This window comes from Pezoporus occidentalis, unplaced genomic scaffold, assembly GCF_034315485.1.
Source record: "Pezoporus occidentalis ecotype Australia unplaced genomic scaffold, CSIRO_AGI_Poc_V1 ctg276, whole genome shotgun sequence".
NCBI classification, from domain to species: Eukaryota; Metazoa; Chordata; class Aves; order Psittaciformes; family Psittacidae; genus Pezoporus; species Pezoporus occidentalis.
The window spans coordinates 339,921-358,549 of record NW_026914675.1 but is presented as its reverse complement, the minus strand read 5'-3'; the positions used below and the strand labels follow the sequence as shown (position 1 = coordinate 358,549).

At 49.3% G+C, this 18,629-nt stretch overlaps 1 protein-coding gene and 1 long non-coding RNA gene across 8 annotated transcripts in view; one reads left to right on the top strand and one right to left on the bottom strand.

Annotated features, from left to right (window-relative positions):
- PTBP1 (polypyrimidine tract binding protein 1) overlaps positions 1-7,955 on the bottom strand; it is a 28,602-nt gene extending 20,647 nt beyond the window's left edge. For 4 of the 7 annotated variants that reach the window (XM_062625084.1, XM_062625085.1, XM_062625086.1 and 1 more), the window contains exons 1-2: positions 7,807-7,955; positions 4,157-4,187 (exon numbers count right to left, since the gene is read on the bottom strand). In XM_062625084.1, the coding sequence (XP_062481068.1) occupies positions 4,157-4,187; positions 7,807-7,814 (39 nt within the window). In that variant the 5' untranslated portion in view covers positions 7,815-7,955. Of the gene's footprint in view, positions 1-3,468; positions 3,585-4,156; positions 4,188-5,907; positions 6,104-7,806 lie in introns of those variants that run through there. The other 3 variants (XM_062625088.1, XM_062625089.1, XM_062625090.1) reach the window with 3 other exon arrangements.
- A 35-nt stretch (positions 7,956-7,990) lies between these two features.
- Positions 7,991-17,527, top strand: LOC134166953 (uncharacterized). Its single transcript, XR_009966039.1, has 3 exons — positions 7,991-8,466; positions 17,010-17,084; positions 17,408-17,527. It is a non-coding gene; the product is annotated as an uncharacterized LOC134166953 (long non-coding RNA).
- Positions 17,528-18,629: the final 1,102 nt, after the last annotated feature.

Below are 18,629 nucleotides of genomic sequence, written 5' to 3'. Positions count from 1 at the left end.
AAACACTATCACAAAGAAATGCCACTGGGTGAGTCATGCTGGGAAAATGGAACCTGCAAAAGAACATTTTGTGTCCAAATCTGGAGCAGAGCAAACTGAACATGCAGGTTTAGAAGAAACTACTAATTCAATCTCATCTAAATTGCAGTTGTGTAATAATGGCACCTGCTGTGGCAACCATGGAGCCTTCATTGCACTGGGATTACCAGCACACACTTGCTGAACTAAGCAGAGTATTCAATGAGTTCTCATATGAAGCTACACCAGAATTACACAGGATTGGAACTGAAATCATGCTTACTCTCCTTGCTGGTGTAAGGTGGCAGCAAATGTGGCACTGGCACTACTTGAAACCAGTGGCAGTGACTCAGGGCCCAGACTCTGTCCCATGCTTATGGGATTAAAGATAAAGTTGAATAAATTCACGTGTGTTCAGAATTTTGCTATTTGTTTGAATCATCACAGATTGAGGGCAAAGGAGGCCCGAGGTTAAACCAAAATACTTTCTACAACCATTTCATTAACTGATTGTTTTCTACAGTCTCACATAGATTTCTTTTCACCTACAGGGAGTCCCAGCTCCTTTCCAAGTGCAAGGGACTTGAGGTGGTTCCCACATGAAAACCTGGGTTACATGTGATGGAGAAACTGCTTTGCACAGCTCAAAGAGCTGCTAAGCCTGTGGCAGTGATCTCACCTCACCCAGCAGCTTCAGCTCCTGGTAACACAGATGTAGCCAGCTTTCAGAACCCATCACAGGACAGGTACCTGTACATTACAGGTGCATCAAACCCTATAGAACAGGAACACAGATCACATGAAGCTCTTTATCAAACCTGCCTGATGTGCCATTGCCAAAGGACACCATCATCCATGCTCCCTGCTATCAACATGTGGTTTACACGTGTGATCACGCCTGTTACAGCAGCCACAAGAGCCAGCTTGTTGCAGCCTCGAAGCAAAGCCATAGGAGGGGACTGGAATTTCCTCGCAACATTCTTGGCCTGCTGCCTGAAGCCATAATTACTGTTCCCATGGCAAAGATCCTGGCTTGATCACAAATGACTTCTATGCAGCCAGCCCGTACCACACTCCAGCAAGCCCTGCTTTAAAAATTAACTTCTCAAATGCCACCAAAGTGGTTGCTCTTTGCTTCTGGAAGTATCAGCTTTCAGGGAAAAAAAAAAAAAAAAAAAGAATGTTCAACTTAACCAAGAAACTACAAAATTACTCTGAGACTTTTCCAATCACTGAAACAGCTTCACTTAATAATGATGTACCATAGTTCATACTCCTTCTAGTAACCAGTGCTGTTTGGAGACCGTTAGAGCCTGAGGAGGTAGTGGTATCCTGGCAAAAGAAAGACAGGGAAAGGAGATCCAGAGGAATCTTGATCAAATTACTGAGAAGAGGCAACTGCACAGTGAGACGCACTACCCTGGAGTTCAAATACAGTGCCTCCATCTTAAGGTCATACTTCCTCTTCAGTCAGCAATGACATTATGGGAAGAAACAAGTCCTAACTCGTGGGTTCCTAATGTGTAGAACATTCCAGAAGGCTGTGCATTAAGAGCCCCACACCAGCATTGTAAATGAGCTTCCTAAACTAATTCACACACTTGAAACTGAGGAGGAGCCTGTGGACTAGGCTAAATGTGAAGCCCAAGAACAATGACCATCCTGGTTCAGAACCAGAGCACCAGGCAGTGCAGTGCTGAGCAGCTAGCCCGAGAACATCTGGGGACTTCTTAAGGTAAGGTTTGCTCAGCATCACAGGCACTTTTCCTACCTGTCTGAGAATTCTCTAACTTTGGGATATTCCTTTATGAAGCCAGAGATGACAAAACTACAGCTCCAGAGCATTACATTTTCAGGCAGTTCTAAAGCTTGTGAAGGTGAGGCAGCAGTTAATCCTTGAAGTGATGTCAGTGATGCCCCAGGGAGCAAGCAAATGCTGGTGGATGGACAGAGCTCCATCGCTGTAGTTATGTTGGCAAAGACAAGGCGAAATGCTTCTGTGGCATCATGGAAACCTTCTTCTGCAGTGCCTTCAAACTACTTCTTGGCAAACCCAAGTGAGGCAGGTTGAAGGAGAAGCACCACAAAAGCAACAACAACGTTTCAGGAGCTGTAGCCAATGAGGTTTTACACTTACCACAGAGGTAACTATTTTTAAGAAGTGACTGACACAGCTCTTGCAGAGATGCCTGTAGCTCTCTGTGCAGGAGCCCTGCAGGCAGGGGATCTCCAGTGATACAGGAGCGTGGGGAAGCTGCAAGGGAAGCCTTCCCTTTGCTCCTATAGGTGTGCACAAAAAGGGTTCTGACTTAACTGAGCAAATCTATGACATGTAAAACACCCCAACATTAAAGAGCGTTCTGCCGCATGAGCTACATGGTTTATTCAATGACTTATTCCAACATCATCAGGTAACATAGCAATGTCAAAAATCATTTTAAAACTTACCTTTATCCCAATGATTCAACTTTCCTTCTGCTTCTGCCACTCTTAGTTTTGATTCAACTTTCTCAAGACTCACCTTGTCTGACTGCACAAAACCCTCAGTTTTGATGCCCACTTTGGTCCCACCACTGGCCACCCCCATGGTACAACTGCCATGACTGTGGTTACAGCTCTGGCTGTGTGAGGAGCAGAAGCCCTTGGATGCAATTGCTCCCAGTCCTCAGTTTAGACACTGTATGCACTAGGGACTGCAATCACCCCACAGATGGGAGTGATGAGCTGCACAATCCCACATCCGGAAGCTTGAAGATTCACCAAGAACACAATTACAGCTTCAGAAGCCTCCTGGTGAAGTTGAGTTGTGTAAAACCACTTCTTAAAGCTGCAGAAACCTAAAGCTACAAATTACCCAGTTAAAACCATCTGAGTGGACTCTTACCTAGATTAATCAGTTTACTAGAAGATCAAACTGCTCTGCAGGTCAAGGGATGGCTTACTCCACCTTTTACAATAGCTCTTAAGTATTAATCAACCTCACTGCCCAGTCTGAAGCCTTCCCTCCTCCCATGTCAAACTGAGCTCCTCACAGCAGAACCAGACACTATCACGGCACTACAATTAACTCCAATTTCAGATTCTCATACGAGGGAAAGTGAGAATAACCTCCCTCTATAGCTATTAAACCAAGCCCCCTTCATGCATTTGATGCCCCTCAAACCCTGAAGCACTAAACCATGCTTATGGTTAACAGCAGTGCACTTCCAGCACGAAAACCTATTTGCTGTTTAGGAGCAAGCTCTCTCTAATGCTCCTTCTTCACTCATGTAGACCTAACAGAGCTCACCTCTACTTCAGCCACCTCACCAGCCTATTCCAAGTCACCACACTGCTCAGTTCATAATGGAGATGCTGATGCTACCACCACACAAGTCGGGCCATTAAAGAAGCCAAAGGCCAACATTCACACATACTATCTAACAAAAGGAACTCAAGGGCTGAACTTACTGTAATCCTGATCCCAGAGCATTAGCTCCAATGGTCAGGAAGGAACAAGAAACCCCTCTAATGCAGGAAGGAGTGCCAGTCTATCCCACACATTCCAGTTGACCATTTCACAGGCCCCAGCTTTTATCCTGGAACACAACAGCCTGTTACTAAGCACTGCAGATAAGGAGGCTCCTGTCAGCACTTTGAGTTTCAGGGCTAAGTCTGCACTTTCAAAACCTGAGACTAGAAGGATGAAGGTCATATTTACTGTACTCACAAGAGATAAAACCCAACAGCTAAACACGGGGGGGGGGAAGGGGGGGCAGAAGGATTTTTGACATACAACTGAACAGGAATTCACATAAAGGAAATCAAGTTCTCAAAAGGCCCAATTTCTCCACTGAGAAGCAATGCCTAGCACCCAAATAACAAGCATGGCTTGACATTTAGAAGGGGAAAGGGCTGTTTCTAAATGCAATAAAGTTCTTTTCTGAGAGTTGATAATCAATATCCAAATGCCAAGAGCTAAATGCTGAGCCATAATAAAAGTTTTCAATGCACATGAAACTAAATTACCTTCTGGTTGCAACCAATTTACATGGGACCAGAAATAACCCCTTAAAGCTGAAGATCTACATTTGGTGAGGCTAAAACAAGGTCAGATGCTGAGCAGTGTAAAAAGAGAGAAAAAGTGAGAAGTGCCTACCTTTGTACCAACTGTTAAATCTTGGACAATGCTGTAGAAAAAAGAAAGAAAAGGATTAAAAAAGTTAGATAGGTTTGCCACAAATATCCAGCATAGTTTACAGCAGTAAGAAAAAAAAGCAAGTCAAAAGTGCACAGTTGTCTTTGCAAGTGAGCCAAGGACAGTTTACACAAAGGAAAATTATTAGATGGTGATGGTGGAGACCCAAGACCCAGCAGTGCTAGAAACCCACAGCTCTTCCCCTCCCTAGCATGGGGCTTGCTCCTTGTGCAAGGGGTCACAGGGGCTAAGAGCAAACTCCGCAGGTACCTCACTTCCAACACCACCTCTGAGCAAGCAAGAGTCAACTCGATCCAGAGTATTCACTTCTACAGTTCTTAACCCCCTGGTTTGTAAAGGAGAAACTTCTAAGGAGGCTCTGGAGCAAAATCCCTGCGTTGGTAGCGAGACTAAAGGGGTGCAGGAGAGACGTGGGCAGCTCCCAGGCTGGGGTTTGCCTGCACTGTACACAACATTCCTCTATCAATTCCTTTCTACTCAGAAAAACAAACAGTATTTTCCCTAACACAGATCTCAAGGGAAAAAAAAAACCAAACCCAAGCAGTTATTCAACTCTACCATAAGCACTTAAACCTCCTACAATGAGACTTCCTGATTAACTAACATGATAAAGAGCACAGTTGTACCTCAGGCACCTCACACCAGCAAGCACACACATGGACCTAAAGCAGCTTCTTTCCCAATGGCATCAGAATGCCTTGTCTACAGCTTGCTGTGCGGTACCTGGGTAATGTCCCAGAGTATTCCAGCACCTACACGTTACTCCTCGTTACAAGAGTGCTCCAGGATTCCAGTTTTACCCTTGCACTGAAGATCACGGATATACGTTTTTAACAAACTCCAAACTACTGTAAAGCAGCAACACAAAACAGAGCAGAAACGACCATTTCAGACTGACATATATGCAGCACTGCCTGGCTCAGCGCAGTAACTGCAGAAACAGCCTGGTTCAACTCCTGCCTTCCCAAAAGCTGCCCGTGACTTCAGAGTACAGGATCCAGGAGCAGTTAACAGACCTGTAGCAACCCTAAAGGACCATGGCAGAGCAGCAGCAGGCAGGGCAGCCCTTCCTAAACCAGCAACGTTTAGCCTGAAGTACTTCAGAACAAGCCTACAAAGGGATTTAAGGCAGAGAGAACTCGCATTTCCTGGTCCTTCCTGCCCTACCCGCCCCGCACCAACTTCTCAGGCCATTAAATACTGCTCCGTGTTGAGTCACTCCCATCTCCCCAAACACGCCATCACCCCAGGCCAGGCCAGCTCAGCTCCTCGGACTTCCTCCTCCAACCCAACCTGCCATGTCATCATAACCCAGCACTTTAGAGCCGGAGCTGTGGCCACGAAGCCACGCGATAGTTTCTTTTCCCTTTTTTTCCTCCCCCCCCCGCCCAACCACTCCAAGCCAACTCCTTCAAGACGGCTCCGTGCGAGGAGAGCGCCGGGATCCATGGAGCACAGATGGGGTTTGGTGCACTGGGAGGGCCAGCAGGAATGAACTAATCAAACCCATCTGCAGAGAGCACTTTAAAGCATCATGTTATACCAACGCGAATGACTCCGAGTACATGTTCATCAGTGAAAACGCACACATTCACCCAGCGAGTTTCACAGCCTTAGGAAAGAAGCAGTATTTCCAGCACAGCAGAAGAGCAACAGGGAATCTCCCGAGTTTCCCAAACTCTCCAACTTACCCCCGAGCAGTTTCTCTCACTTCCTGTTCCTCCTGTGGGCCTCTCACACAGGAAATGTTTTACATAAAAGTACTCTTAACAGGGGACAGCGTTTCCAACTCGCCAGCAGGAAGAGCTGGTTGATTTGCCAAGAATTATCAATTCCTGGAATACTGGAATATCGTGGAAGCCCATTTGATAACAAATGACCACATGGAACAAGCAGCAACAGTATGGAAGAAGTTTGACTCCACAAATGTGCAGCGTACTTCCCATTCAACCCCACCCCAATAAATTATTACATCTTAAGCTTCTCTTGTCTCCTCTATCAACCTTAAGCAGGGGATTAAAGGCTTTTTCAGTTCCAAAAGAACTGGCAATAAAGCCCCTATCCGAAAGAGGTATTTTTGCATTGAATTCCTACACAACGAGGGGAAAAACAATCCAGCAGCACCAAGAAAACCTCGAGGTCATTTTCCAAAGCAGCGTTTTTCCTCTATTAACTCCTTGTGTGTTTTACCAAAGCAGTTTACTCAGGCGGGCTCAACTGAAAAGCACAGTATTGGTTTGAGGAGGAAGCGATGGAAGCAACCAGGGGACAGGGAGGGAGGCAAAGACCTAAAACCACCTTCAGAAGCAGCTTTTGGAGGTTCAACAGCCTCCACGGGGGAACCCGATCCAAGATAACGGGGTGGTTAAGGCTCAGACGATACTAAACCGTCTCCATTCAAAAACCAACTGCTTTAACACGCACAGTAAACCAACCTGCCTCAGAACTACGGTGAAGCCAGCTGGTAACCAACCGGGTTTGCCATTAGAACGCCTGATCTGACATGCTGGAGGCTTTATTTTTGATGCCCAACGTGGTGAGCAACTCGTTAAAAGCAGCAGGGCATCCCCTGGAGTGTGAAATCTGCAAGAGACACAGCTTTTATGGGCCTTTGAGATGGAAAAACCACTTTGAGATGGAGACGCCACTTTTTCAACGCGTAAGGGAAAAAAAACGTAGCCATGTGACTGCGCCTGATTCTCACCACCCCAGTGTTCGGAGGCAAAAAGCGAGGAGGCACTCATTTGGGCTTCCTGTGCTTAAGGCTCTGTGAAAACAAACCGCTTACTCGGGGTGGGGTGGGGAGTCAGAAGGACTTTAATCGCAAGAATCAGCTCGCTAAAACTACAGATAACAAGAGGAAAATGGAGCCCTCGTTTGGGACGGAGTTGCCATCAGTTTACTTGCGAGACACCCGGCGAGGTGGTGGTGAAAGGGTGGAAGAGCCGCGCTCTGTTTGGAGCGGCAGGAGCCCAGCAGGCACAGGCTGGGTCTTCAGGCGCCGGGGCAGCGGGAGCGCAGGTCTGGGCTCGCCCCGCGCTGCCAGGTATGGCCGCGGTGGAGGCTCCTCCCGGCACCGCTCGCCAACAGCGAACCCAGACAAAAGGACCGAGGCCCCCGTCAGGTGCGACCGCTCCCGGATCCCACCTGCGGGGCCGCCACGGAGGCAGCCGCCGGGCCCGGCCCCGCCGCAGCCTCACACCCACACCGGGCTGCAACCCCGGCCGGGACCCCCCCCCCTCCCTCCCTCCGCCGAGACGCGGACACGAGGCGGAGGCTGGAGGGGGGGAGGCAGCGCACGAGGCGGCGCGGATCGGGACCACCCCGGCTCCCAGCACCCACGAAGGGCTCCGGGAGAGCCGCGTCCCGTCCCGTCCCGTCGGGCGCCGCCACCGCGCTCTCCCCGTCCCGCCCCGGCCGCACCCTCGGCGGCCCCCCCCCACCCTTCGCCTCAGGGGCGCCCCAGCCCCCGGCGTGGGGCCCGCACTTTCCCCCCCCCTCCTCCGCACCCCGGCTGGGTTCCGGCAGCGCCGCTCGCCGCCCGCGGTGCGGTGCGGGCCGGGCCGAGGCCCGGCGCGGCGGGGACTCACCCGTCCATTGCACACGCAGGAGACCCGTCGGGAACGGGGCGGAGGCGCCGGAATAGCAGGAACGAGCCCGACCGCTCCGTGTTATAGACTCACAAAATGGCGGCGGCGCCCGGCCCGCCTCACCCGCGCCAGCGCCCCATTGGCTACCGCCGGTGTCATCTTGATAGCAGGGGCGGGGAGCGCCCGCCTCCCACGGTTGGCGCGCTGGCGCCGTCCGCGAAGCCTATTGGCCGCGGGCGGGACGAGGGGCGGGGCTAAGCGCCGGTGCGCGGCGCCATTCGGTGGGCGGCTGGGAGGAGCCATCTTGAGAGCGGGAAGGAGGCCGAGACGCCACACGGAGCCGCCATCTTGATTGGGGGCAGGGCATGGGGGAGACCGCGTTGGGCGCCATCTTGAGTACGGGCAGCTCCTGCGTTGCGGCCGGGGGAGCGGCGCCAACGCCGCCATGTTGGCCGCGGGCAGGAAGCGGCGCGCTGGCGGCGGTTGCCATCTCGGGTGAGGGAGCGCGGCCGCCTCGCAGCAGTGAGGTGAATGATTGAGCACTGCCCGTCTGGTGCTCAACAGCACTTAACAGTTTCACTTGACATACAAGGTAAAGTGGTTTAATTGCAGTTCATGTCTTAAGGATAAAGATTACCCGGTGGGGAGACAGCCCATAAGGTAAGGCACAACACCTATCTGTTCTGCTGAGGTACGAGGATAGTATTTTGTCCTAAGTTACAGTTCCGACGCTGTCTGCTGGCCAAAGCAGCTCTTCTTCCAGTCAGGTGAACCTCAGTGGTTAAGTAGATCAGCTTGTTTCACTCTTAATATGTGGCATTGCCTGTAGGGCTTAACTCGTGCAGAGCTTCTGGTAAAATCCATGGATTTCTGGTCTTTGGGCATTTTCAGACCTCTAGAAGGTTTGCTCTTCAGGTGCCGGGCCATCTCTGGTAAAGTGAAGCACACTACAATGGACTTAAAGGGGTTACATCTTCAAAATGATCCTGGAGCTCACTGAGGTGACGGCCCCCCAAAACAGAAGGGAGAAGCAGACCCCAGCCCAGTCCTCATTGAGAATGGGGCTGTTTCACCTTGTTCCTATGCAGGAACAGGCACGGGAGGAGCTGGGTCCTGCTGGAGGCTGAGCAGACCTCGGGAGCAGTACCCCAAGGCCATGGCTGGTTCCTCTCCATGGACGCTAATGAAATGCTGCGTGTCTCTGTTTAAACATAGACAATATTTGCTCACTGGGAATTCTCCTCTTCTTTGCCTCGCTTGTCATAACCCTCTCTGCTGAGTGCAGCACAAGAATTAATTGTCCCGGCCCTCGTCCCTTGTGGAGCATTGAGTCAAATATCAAATGTCCAGCCCACAATGACCTTGCTTCGTTAGCTGCAGCCCTCTTTTGAGAGTTTCCAGGCAACATAACACAGGTCTTCACTGCAGGAAGGAGCCTTCATCCCTCAGCAGCCCCCCCCCACTCCTGACACTCCTTGTACAACTCTGCCAGGCAGTGCCCAGCAGCAGTAAAGCACTAACACAAATCAGTGCCACTGCTGGAAGCACCTGAGCTGCAACACAGCAGGTCAGGGACAGATAGAAAAGTTCAGAGGAGGATTTGAAAGCCAGGGTGTGCATGAAATGGGGAGTCTTATCCTTGGGCAGTGTTTCTGCTTCACAGCAGGTAGCTTTGACAGGCCCAGACATGCATTTTATAGTCTCCTTTCTTTCTGAAGCATACACTAGGCACATGAGTATGGAGAAAAAAGTGATAAAAGTGAAACCATCTATTATTTTCTCCCAAGCACGTATTACTGTGCTGCTTCCTATGGCACCTTGCTTTCTCAGAGAGCGGGGCAATGCTCAGATGGCCAGGAGCAGACAGCAGCTCACTACCATTGACGTTGGTAGCTCTCATTTTCCTGTCTTTGGTTTATTGGGCTCCCCAACTTGTTCCAGCAGTGAAGTTTAAACTAGAGAAAAATAGGTTCTTACCTCTTGCTCCAGCTGACTGAAGGCCCCAGCTGAAACCAAACTTACTGTGCTGGGTACCGCATATGAAAGGCCACAGGTAAGAAATTTACAACTCAGATGAGGCAAAGAATGAGAAAACAATGGGATTATGCGATCCACTTTGGAGCTGCTGAGCTGAGAGCCAGCGAGATAAAGTGATTTGCGCAGAGCAGAGCAGGAATTTAAGGCCCAGCTCACAAGCCACAAGGCACCTTCTTGAACTCTGCCTGGTTTCAAGCTGTTTCCCATGGAGGTGTTGCACTTCATCTTCCCAATAACCTGCTTTATGTACTGTAAGTAAGAAACTCCTCTGGAGCAGAGGATGGTATGGAGACAGAATCACCCCCTTTAATATGGGATACCTCAGTCTGCTTGTAAAGAAGTGTTCCCTAAAGAAAGGTACCCTGAACATGACACAAAGGTTTTAGAAAACTATCCTTAATGCTAGATATTGATCACTAGTTGTTCTTGACATTAGTTCATTGCATGCACCAGCTGCTTGCCTGGCATCTTTGGAAAAGCAAACAGAGGTGGATGCCATCAAAGAATTCCTGCTTTTCCAAGACCTCTCCTGTGCAGCTGTGGCTTTGCTTAAAAGACTCCTTTCAAGGTTCTTGCACGCTCACTCCCCTTTGCCTTAGTTGTAGCAGGAATGCTGATTGTGCAACATTTCATCGGCCATTTTGCCTGTATCTCTTTTGGGTTGATACGAGAAAGAAATCCCAGTAAAACGGCCATGAGAAAGAAACCAAAAGGAGGGAGAAAGGGAGAAAACAGAAATCAGGATCTTTAGTAGGACCCAGCAAAACAGTCCCACCCTCCGGCTCCGGTTACTCACATGCTCCAAAGGCCTTAGTGGGGCACACCCAGGTTTGTCTCTTTTAAGCCCTTCCTGTTATCTCTTTGAATTTCATTTACCGTGCAGGGAAAACCAACAAAATCCTGAAACAAGAAAGACCCTGTTCCTGCCTTTTTTCCTTTGTGGGTTTAAAATAGCTCCATGTTCGCAGGACACTTTAGGGAACAACGTTCATTTGCAAACTAGCAAAGGGGTTTCCCCCCCTTTGCCCCCATGTTTCTATCTGTAACCTGAAAACAAGAGGTGGAAAACTATCACTGGAGAGTTGGCTGCAGTTCTAGTGCTCAGGAAAACGTTCCTTCCTTACCTGCAGCCGTGTGATACTACAGCAGCACAGCACACATTGCTAGCAGGGGGAGGATTCTTCCCATGCTCCATATGCTTAGTACTGATAGAAGGAACTGTTTCTGCCTCATTCCCAACGCAGGATTTTCATTACAGCCATGGCCACCACAGCACTTTGAGGCCCCTTTCCAGGGACAAGGTTGAAAAATGCTTGACAAGCACATAGATCTGCACTTGGAACTTCTCTTAGCGTCCCACTGCACATTGCAATTTCACCTTTCAACAGCACTGCCAGCCTATTCCTACAGCATTTCCTGTGTTGCAAGCACTTTGAGCAGTTTCACACGTTAAGGATAACCACAAGAGCTCCCATTTTACGTTTCTCTCCTTTCTGTGGCAGGACGAGGGACTTGCTGCATTCAGATTCTGTTGTTATCAGTCCCTGTTGTTTCAGAACTTCCCTGTCTCGGACGATGCTTTCGGGTGACTCATTTCCTGTGAGGGATGAACCAGCCATTTCCTGGCTCTTCAACACGGGATGGGGGGGGGGGGAGTTTTTTCTTCTCGCTTCAGTTGGAGTCGTCTGGATTCATCTCTGGTTTGATTGTACCCCCTGCAACTTGCACCACAACTGCAGCTCTTCACTGCAGCCTTCCAACGTCAGCTTCTGTTGCATGGGGATGGTGGCTGGCCCCTGCTTACCTGAGCCACAGGTCATTTTGGGCTGTAGAATTAGAGTCATTACAGCAATACGGTTTTAACAATGACATCCTTCCAGCCCTCCCAGCCCAATGCTTCTCTTAATTCAAGCCCTGTCAGCTCATAATAAATGGAATGTTTAAAAAGCACCACAGGGCAAAGATACTGATCTTGTATCTTAAGCCCAGAAATGGTGAGTTCTACCAAGATCACATGTTGAGAAATCCAGGTGGGGTTTTTTTGTGTTAGGCACAGAATCCTGGGAGGCTGGGTCAGCTTCTGTATGGATTCTGTGCCCAGAGTTTTCCAGCTCTTCCCTCCAGCCTGTATTTCCAACTTCCCAAGCTGCTATTTATTCCTGTTTCCCATGATGATTCTATTATGGATGGCTTACTTCAACGCTACCACTGAGCTGAAAGCTTGGCCACTGTAACACCAGCCTGAGGTATCCCAACTCTTTCAAGCAGCTTTTTACTGCTGTTTTTAAACATTATTCTTTTAATCTTATTTCCCATCATTTCAGTTGAATCTTTCAATTCCTTAACCTGTCACACATCCATAATATTCGTAAAGAAAAGCCCCACACCAGGGCTGCTGCCTCTTGAGTCTGAATTTAGCACACGTTAGAGGGATGAGCACTGAATAATTCATACCCTTGATGATTTATTCATGCCCAAAAGCTGGATACCTCCTCTGTGAGTTTCCATTAGCTCACAGAGGATACGAGTTCCTCTCCTCACCTCCACAGCAGCCCTGTCCCATGGAGCCCAGAGCAGGGGAGCATTGGAAAACACTCCCAGATAGGCCTTCGGAGATGCTTCCGCTCAACAGCAAACAGGCCCCTTGTGCCACTCCACACACATTAAGCTCTTTTCCACCAGTACACATGTAAAGAGGGATGCTGCAGGATGCCCTGAGCCTGGAAACCAGACAAACAGGCCATGATTTCATGAGGTGATACGGTAGAGCTGATCTCCTCCACCACCAGAAATGACAGGTTTATTTTACATGGTAAAGTCACAGGTTTGGAGACAGTCAGTACAAACATAGGGAGATAGTTTCCTACCCCTCAGGAAATCTGGACAAATAGCAGCAGTTCAGACTAATCTCCTTCCTGTGTGGGCTGTCCAAAGATATGCCTGTAGTAGAAGTTGGGAAGCCCACGATGTGAGTTTCCTGACCTAGGTGAAGATTCTGCAAGCCATTCAAATTCCATCTGTCTAGAAAGTATGAAGGATGGTTCCATGTTCCAGGGTAGTCTCCAGACCCACAAACAGCACCACCCCTCCCTGGCTGCTATGAAATTTCCTAATTGTTTATCCTGTGCTCCTGACTCCTTTTGTCCTTGGACCAGGCTCTACATCAGCATAATTAAAAATGCCAAACACGCTTGAGAAACTCTCCAAGTTGCTAAAAATGACTGTGAGTTTCCTCCCCACCGCCCCGCTGCAGCCCTCCCTTGCTCTGGCCTCAGCTTTACAAAGTGGTCTGTTTCCAGCCCTTCAGCATAGTTTGCATTCCACTGCCAAGAATGAACATTTATTTATACAAACAACCCTCCTTACAAGCACATCTCCCTGTGCTGTCCTGGGGCAGGGAAAGAAGCTTCGTTGCAGCTCTCTCCTGCTATGTAGCTGCAGTGCTAAAGTCCCTTTTTGCTTTAGTCACTTTTCTGCAGGGAAAGGGTCATGCAGCGCAGGCCTTTCTGGTGTTACAGATCTGCTCTGAAATGGACTGGAATGTTCTTTCATTTCCTTAGAACCATTTTGTTGCTCTTAAATGATGGTGCCAGCATCAGGGTCCTGTGGTCTCACACTAGACCCTCGAGGCCTTACAGAAACAGAAAGTCCCAGTGCCTGTTTCTCCCAACAGCACCCCCATATCGTGGTTTTCCCAAGGCCTCCATCAGGCTGCTGGGCTGTAGGAATTCTTCCAGCAGAGCAGCTGGAATTGGGATCAGTGGGAAGTGAAGTGGCAGGTCCCAGCTGAGCTGTACCAGACCGACGGGGAGCTCATGTATTATTCCTACCGCTGCTCCACCGATCACCTGGCAGCTGAGGTTGTGTTCTCTGAAATCCTACCTCCTCTCTGGCCTCAGGTTGTCTCCTGTTGCATCTGCCATGTGGATGGATATTACACAGATGCTGGGTGACTCCAGACGGGGAATGTCACTGTCTGGGCACAGGTCATTTAACTGAAAACAGGGGCCCTGGAGCAGCACGTGGAGGGCACCACCATGGCGTTGGTCACCCTCTTACTGTCAGCACATCAGCTTTTGCTGCGCAGGAGCCAGCTTCCATTTCTCAGCTGGTACAACTGTTTGTAACTAAGAGTAATATTTAGATTGATAAAGTTTATAATTGCCTCCACCAGTGACTAAGCTAAAGTGCTTTTGTTGGGAGCTCTCATAAATGCATTTCTAAAGCAGCCTTCTAAGAAACGAAACGTTAAAGTACTTGCTGAAGGGGAATAATCTTTAAGGAATAACAGCAAGTTGGTATGTTAGAATGTAGTCCTAACATTGTCTTTTTAGGAAGAAAACACAGCCAGCTCCTTCAGCTCTATTGCCAAACCCAAGTCAATGAACTACAGCTAATGAATGAATTAGGAATTTTTAGTGACTGCTTTCCATGAATCGTTAGTGACTATCTGATGGATCTCACTGCTTTGCTGTTGCAAAATTTGCAAAGATAGATTTACTTTTGCTTCAGTATGAGGTGTCAGTCCTTTCAATCTTAGTCTTCTTTACTGTGATACACACCAAAGGGCTGATGTCCTTTAAGAATATCCCTGTGACATTCTTAGCCTGGGGATGCACTCGGTTCTGAAGAGATATTGCTATATTCAGGAAGAGGAGCCGATTAGCTCATAGAGCATCACCACAACTAATATATAGCAAGGGAGAAGAACCCCCATACCTCTTCCTCAGCAGGCTTCCCTGCAGAGCAGGGTTTGTTCTAATCCTGCGGGTTATAAACGCATGCCTGGAGCACAGCAAAATGTCTCCTTACTGGGTTCTTCACATGGTTTCTTTAAAAGTAGTTTTCATTAACTTCTCTCAGTGAGTATACTGGGAAGAACTGCAGCAGCATTGGAAGAGGTGGCCTGCAACCTAAAGGTGCGTGAACACACAGACATTCCTGAGCATGTGGCCTTCTAGCACAGTATTGGCCATGTGTATTCCACCTCCTGCTTAGTGCAGTGGTTCCCCTGGAGCTACGGGAGGAACAAGTGACCCCGAGGTGGCAGGAAACACCCGAGGACAGGACCAGAGACACACCAGCTCCATTTTAGAGCTGGCAGAATTGGCCTCTCTCTTCCTGACTGCTTTCTGAGGTCATGCTGCAGTTTCTAGCAATGCAGCTGAATTCAGCTCCTTGTTTCCACATTGCTTCAGGAACAAATGCGTCCAAATACATCTGGAAAGTAAGAGGAGTGCCACAGCAAAGCGCTGTGTGCCTGCCATGAGCCCCGCATTGTCATACAGCCTCATAAAGACATCATTTTCCCAGGGCTTCAGCTCTATTAAACACAAAGCTCCAAATGATTTCCTACTTGGATCAAAGATGTGCTTGTTCCAGTGGCACTTCAGCTTAAAAGGCAATACTGGGAATGAATGAAATCTCCCCAGTGGCAGCTGCTGAGGTTCAATGGGTTTGTCAGTGCCGTAATTACCCTGTTTGCTGGCCCATGTGTTCCTAAGGGTGTTCTGCAAGTGAAACAGCACAGGGAAGCCTTGCTCCCAAAGCTGAGGGGCTTCTGCTGCTGTGGGATGGAGACCTGCTCCAGTTTCACATGCTGAAACGTAAAGAAATTTCACATGCTGATTCCAGACTTCAAACTGGAGTGCTCTTGCTTGACCAAACTAGGTGGAAACATCTGACAAGAAACAGCAGCCTACTCCCACTGTCCCAGCACTGGTGTGTTAATACGGACGCTAACCACGTTTTGGTATTCCCTGTACAGTTACAGCTGCTCTCTGGAAGTGAGTTCTTCCCTCAACTAATGGAGGAGCCGGCACTGAGGGCAGCAGCAGGGTTTGCCATGACCCTTGGTGCTAAGATGAGCCCACCTCTGCTCACAGCGCTTCTCCTTGGTAGTTAGGGTCTGGATGCTGATGAGCAATGTTTGCTCATTCAACAGCCGTCTCCTTATCTAGGAGACTGGGCAGCAAGTTCTTGTCTAACAGACACGAGTGTGTAGTAAGAACTTTGGAGTATTAAATTAGGCATTAAAAGAACATTAAGACATGGACCTGCAAAATGTGAAGTCAGGGAGAGCAGAGGGCACTCGAGCTCTCAGTTGCCAAAGGAACAAAAGAAACCCAATATCCTTTAGGAGGTTTAATATTGCATTTGTTAAGGTGCTCAGGTGCCAGGGTAGGGAATGCGGAGGGTGATGACGGGCAACACTTCACATCACCCATGGGGCTGCAATGGGTGCACCAAAAAATACATAACCAACACTCCATTCATGGAGAAAATACTTCATTTCATACTGTGAGTTGACCAGTTCTGCAACAGCTCAAGTCAGTTAGCAAGAGTCTTCCCTCTAAAGTGGTATCGTGGGGACCTAAGTACATGTGTGGTCACGGGGGGAACAAAGGGGGTCACATACACAGCCCAGTGTGACTGTGGCCAGTCCCCCAGCAGCTCTGCTGGGAAGCTGGCGTGAGGTTCTGGGCAGGCTTCAGGGAGCCAGCAGCTACGGGGACTCTCCAAGAAGCATTCACTGATAGCTCCATCATCCAGGAGCTCCAGGGAGCAGCTGGGTTGTGGGGCAGGCTTGGAGGAAGTTTCCAAAGTGCCTGTTGTGCGTTGAGGGTGATTGCAGCCGAGAGCTCCGGATCTGAACCCACCCATTGGCTCAGGTTTTGTTTCAATCTGGAGGGTGGGCTTAGTTGTTTGCTCTTGCTCATGCTTTGGAAAGGGTGTTAGCACTGCTTTGGGGCCAGGGCTGGCAGCCTCTCATGGGTGCTATGCCAGAGTGTATCTTGCTTTTCCAAATCAGCAGCTAGGTGCGCCAGTGCTGGGCTTTGCTGCCTCTCCACGAGGCAAGGTGCCATCCATCTGGGGTCTTTGTCATCCCTGAGCCTCTCTGCTCCTGCTGAATGCAGCACTCAAGAAGTGGGTGACAGAAACCGGGAGCCACTGCCTCTTACTGATGCCTCTCCGGATGCTGCCAGTGCTAGCTGTGGCCTGAAGCCTGCCATCCAGAACCTAGGAAAACTGCATGTAGACTTACTCTTGGAGCAGGGAATTTTTGGTTTATTCCTTTCATTCCGTGAAAAGGATCTTTGGGTTGCTTTAAGATGCCTTTTCTAAATAACTAATACCTTCCCTCTCCCTTCTTCCCTGTCCTCCAGGTGCTCCAGGATACTTGTCCTCCTGCCAACTGCTGTGCTCCATGGGACACTTCCCAAAGTGTGAACTTGAAGGAGGTAAGGGAGAGAGTGGCACTTGAGAACAAAGACAAGAGTAGAATAGGAACAAAGCCTGCAAGGGTGACAGAAAGCAGATGGGCAACCAGCACTGCCAGATAGCATGAAGGAATTAACTTGCCTGTGGCCAAAACCCTTGGCTGCTGCTTGGTAAGATGTGTTTTGTGAGGGACAAGCACCGTTCCTTGCGCCATGGTAAGGAAAGCTTCCCTGTGCTCCCCCCAAGAGCCCCCAGCAGAGCCTGCAAAAAGGGATCACACAGAGAGGGAACATTCCCTCCTCTGAAAGCTCCTTGTTTGCACAGCAGTTACTTCTCCCTCCAGGAGCCCTTTACCATCACATCCTGAGCAAACCTTCACAAGCACTCGAGATGTAAAGCTGAGAGCTCTTTGCCTCTTGCTGGTGAGCCTGATTTTCACCTCCCTCCCCCCCACACCCCCAAAGGCTGAGTCACTGCAGATTCAAGGTGAAATCCTCAAGCCTGGGAATGAGTCGAGGTGTCAGTCGTTAAAACTGTTTTGTATTGTCTAAAAGTAGGTTACTGCATCTCCCTGTGAACAGCTCTGTCTAATTACAAGTCACAGATTCACCACAAATACTCTTTAATAACAAATTTCCACCGCCCTGTGTTGTGAAGCAGCACATTCCCTCTGGTGTGCGGGCAGGGAACGCGGGATGGGGAACAGCAGGAAAGAGGGGTTTGCCTCTGATCAAACAAAGAGGAATGGATGCTTGGATCCAGCTCACTGTTCTGGGGCTGAGGCTTTGCATGATGTGTTCAGTTTAGCTCATAGTTATTAGCATTGGTTAGGTTAGGTTAGTTTAGCAAACGGTAGGAAAAAATGACTTGTGCCACATGATTTTAGTTAAACTTTCACAGGCTGCTCAGAAAGATACAAAACTGCAATACCCTCTTGGACGATCAAATTAAACAAGATTTGCAACTTCCCCTCAGCAAACTCCCAAACAGGATGTTGGGTTTTGCTGGCTGATACAAGAAAATGCCCCTCCCGGGACAGAAATGGGAAGAGCTGGAGCCAAATCGACACCCTCACCCTGCGCCACGGGCTGGGAAGGGAGAAGCTCCTGTCCTTGGCCAGGGCAACGTTATCAGTCAGCATTTTCGGACTGTGCTTTTAGGGGTAAGATAGCACATTTCCCATGCTGAGAGCTCAGGAAATCTTCACCGAGAGCTTTGCACTACATTTTTTGCTGGTTTCTTTCTCTGATGCTCCAAGTGCAAAGGTTCTTTGGCAGGAATAAGGAAGTGCACTGGGATGGTGCCTTCACCTGAGTTATAAATATAAGAGGACCTTGACCTCTGCATTAATAGTTGTGTTTATTCAGAGCGGAGCCGGGGCAGGGCTTCGATGTGAGCCCTCCGGGAAGGGCGAGTGGCCGGCGGCCGAGCACCCTCTGCCGGGGACCGAGCGGCTGCTGGCGGCCCCCGGGGCCAGGTCTGCGGACAAAGAAACAAAAAAGGCTCCAGGTTTTACATCATTCCCATCTCCCTTGGGAGCCTGTGGTGATCAGACTGCGCGAAAC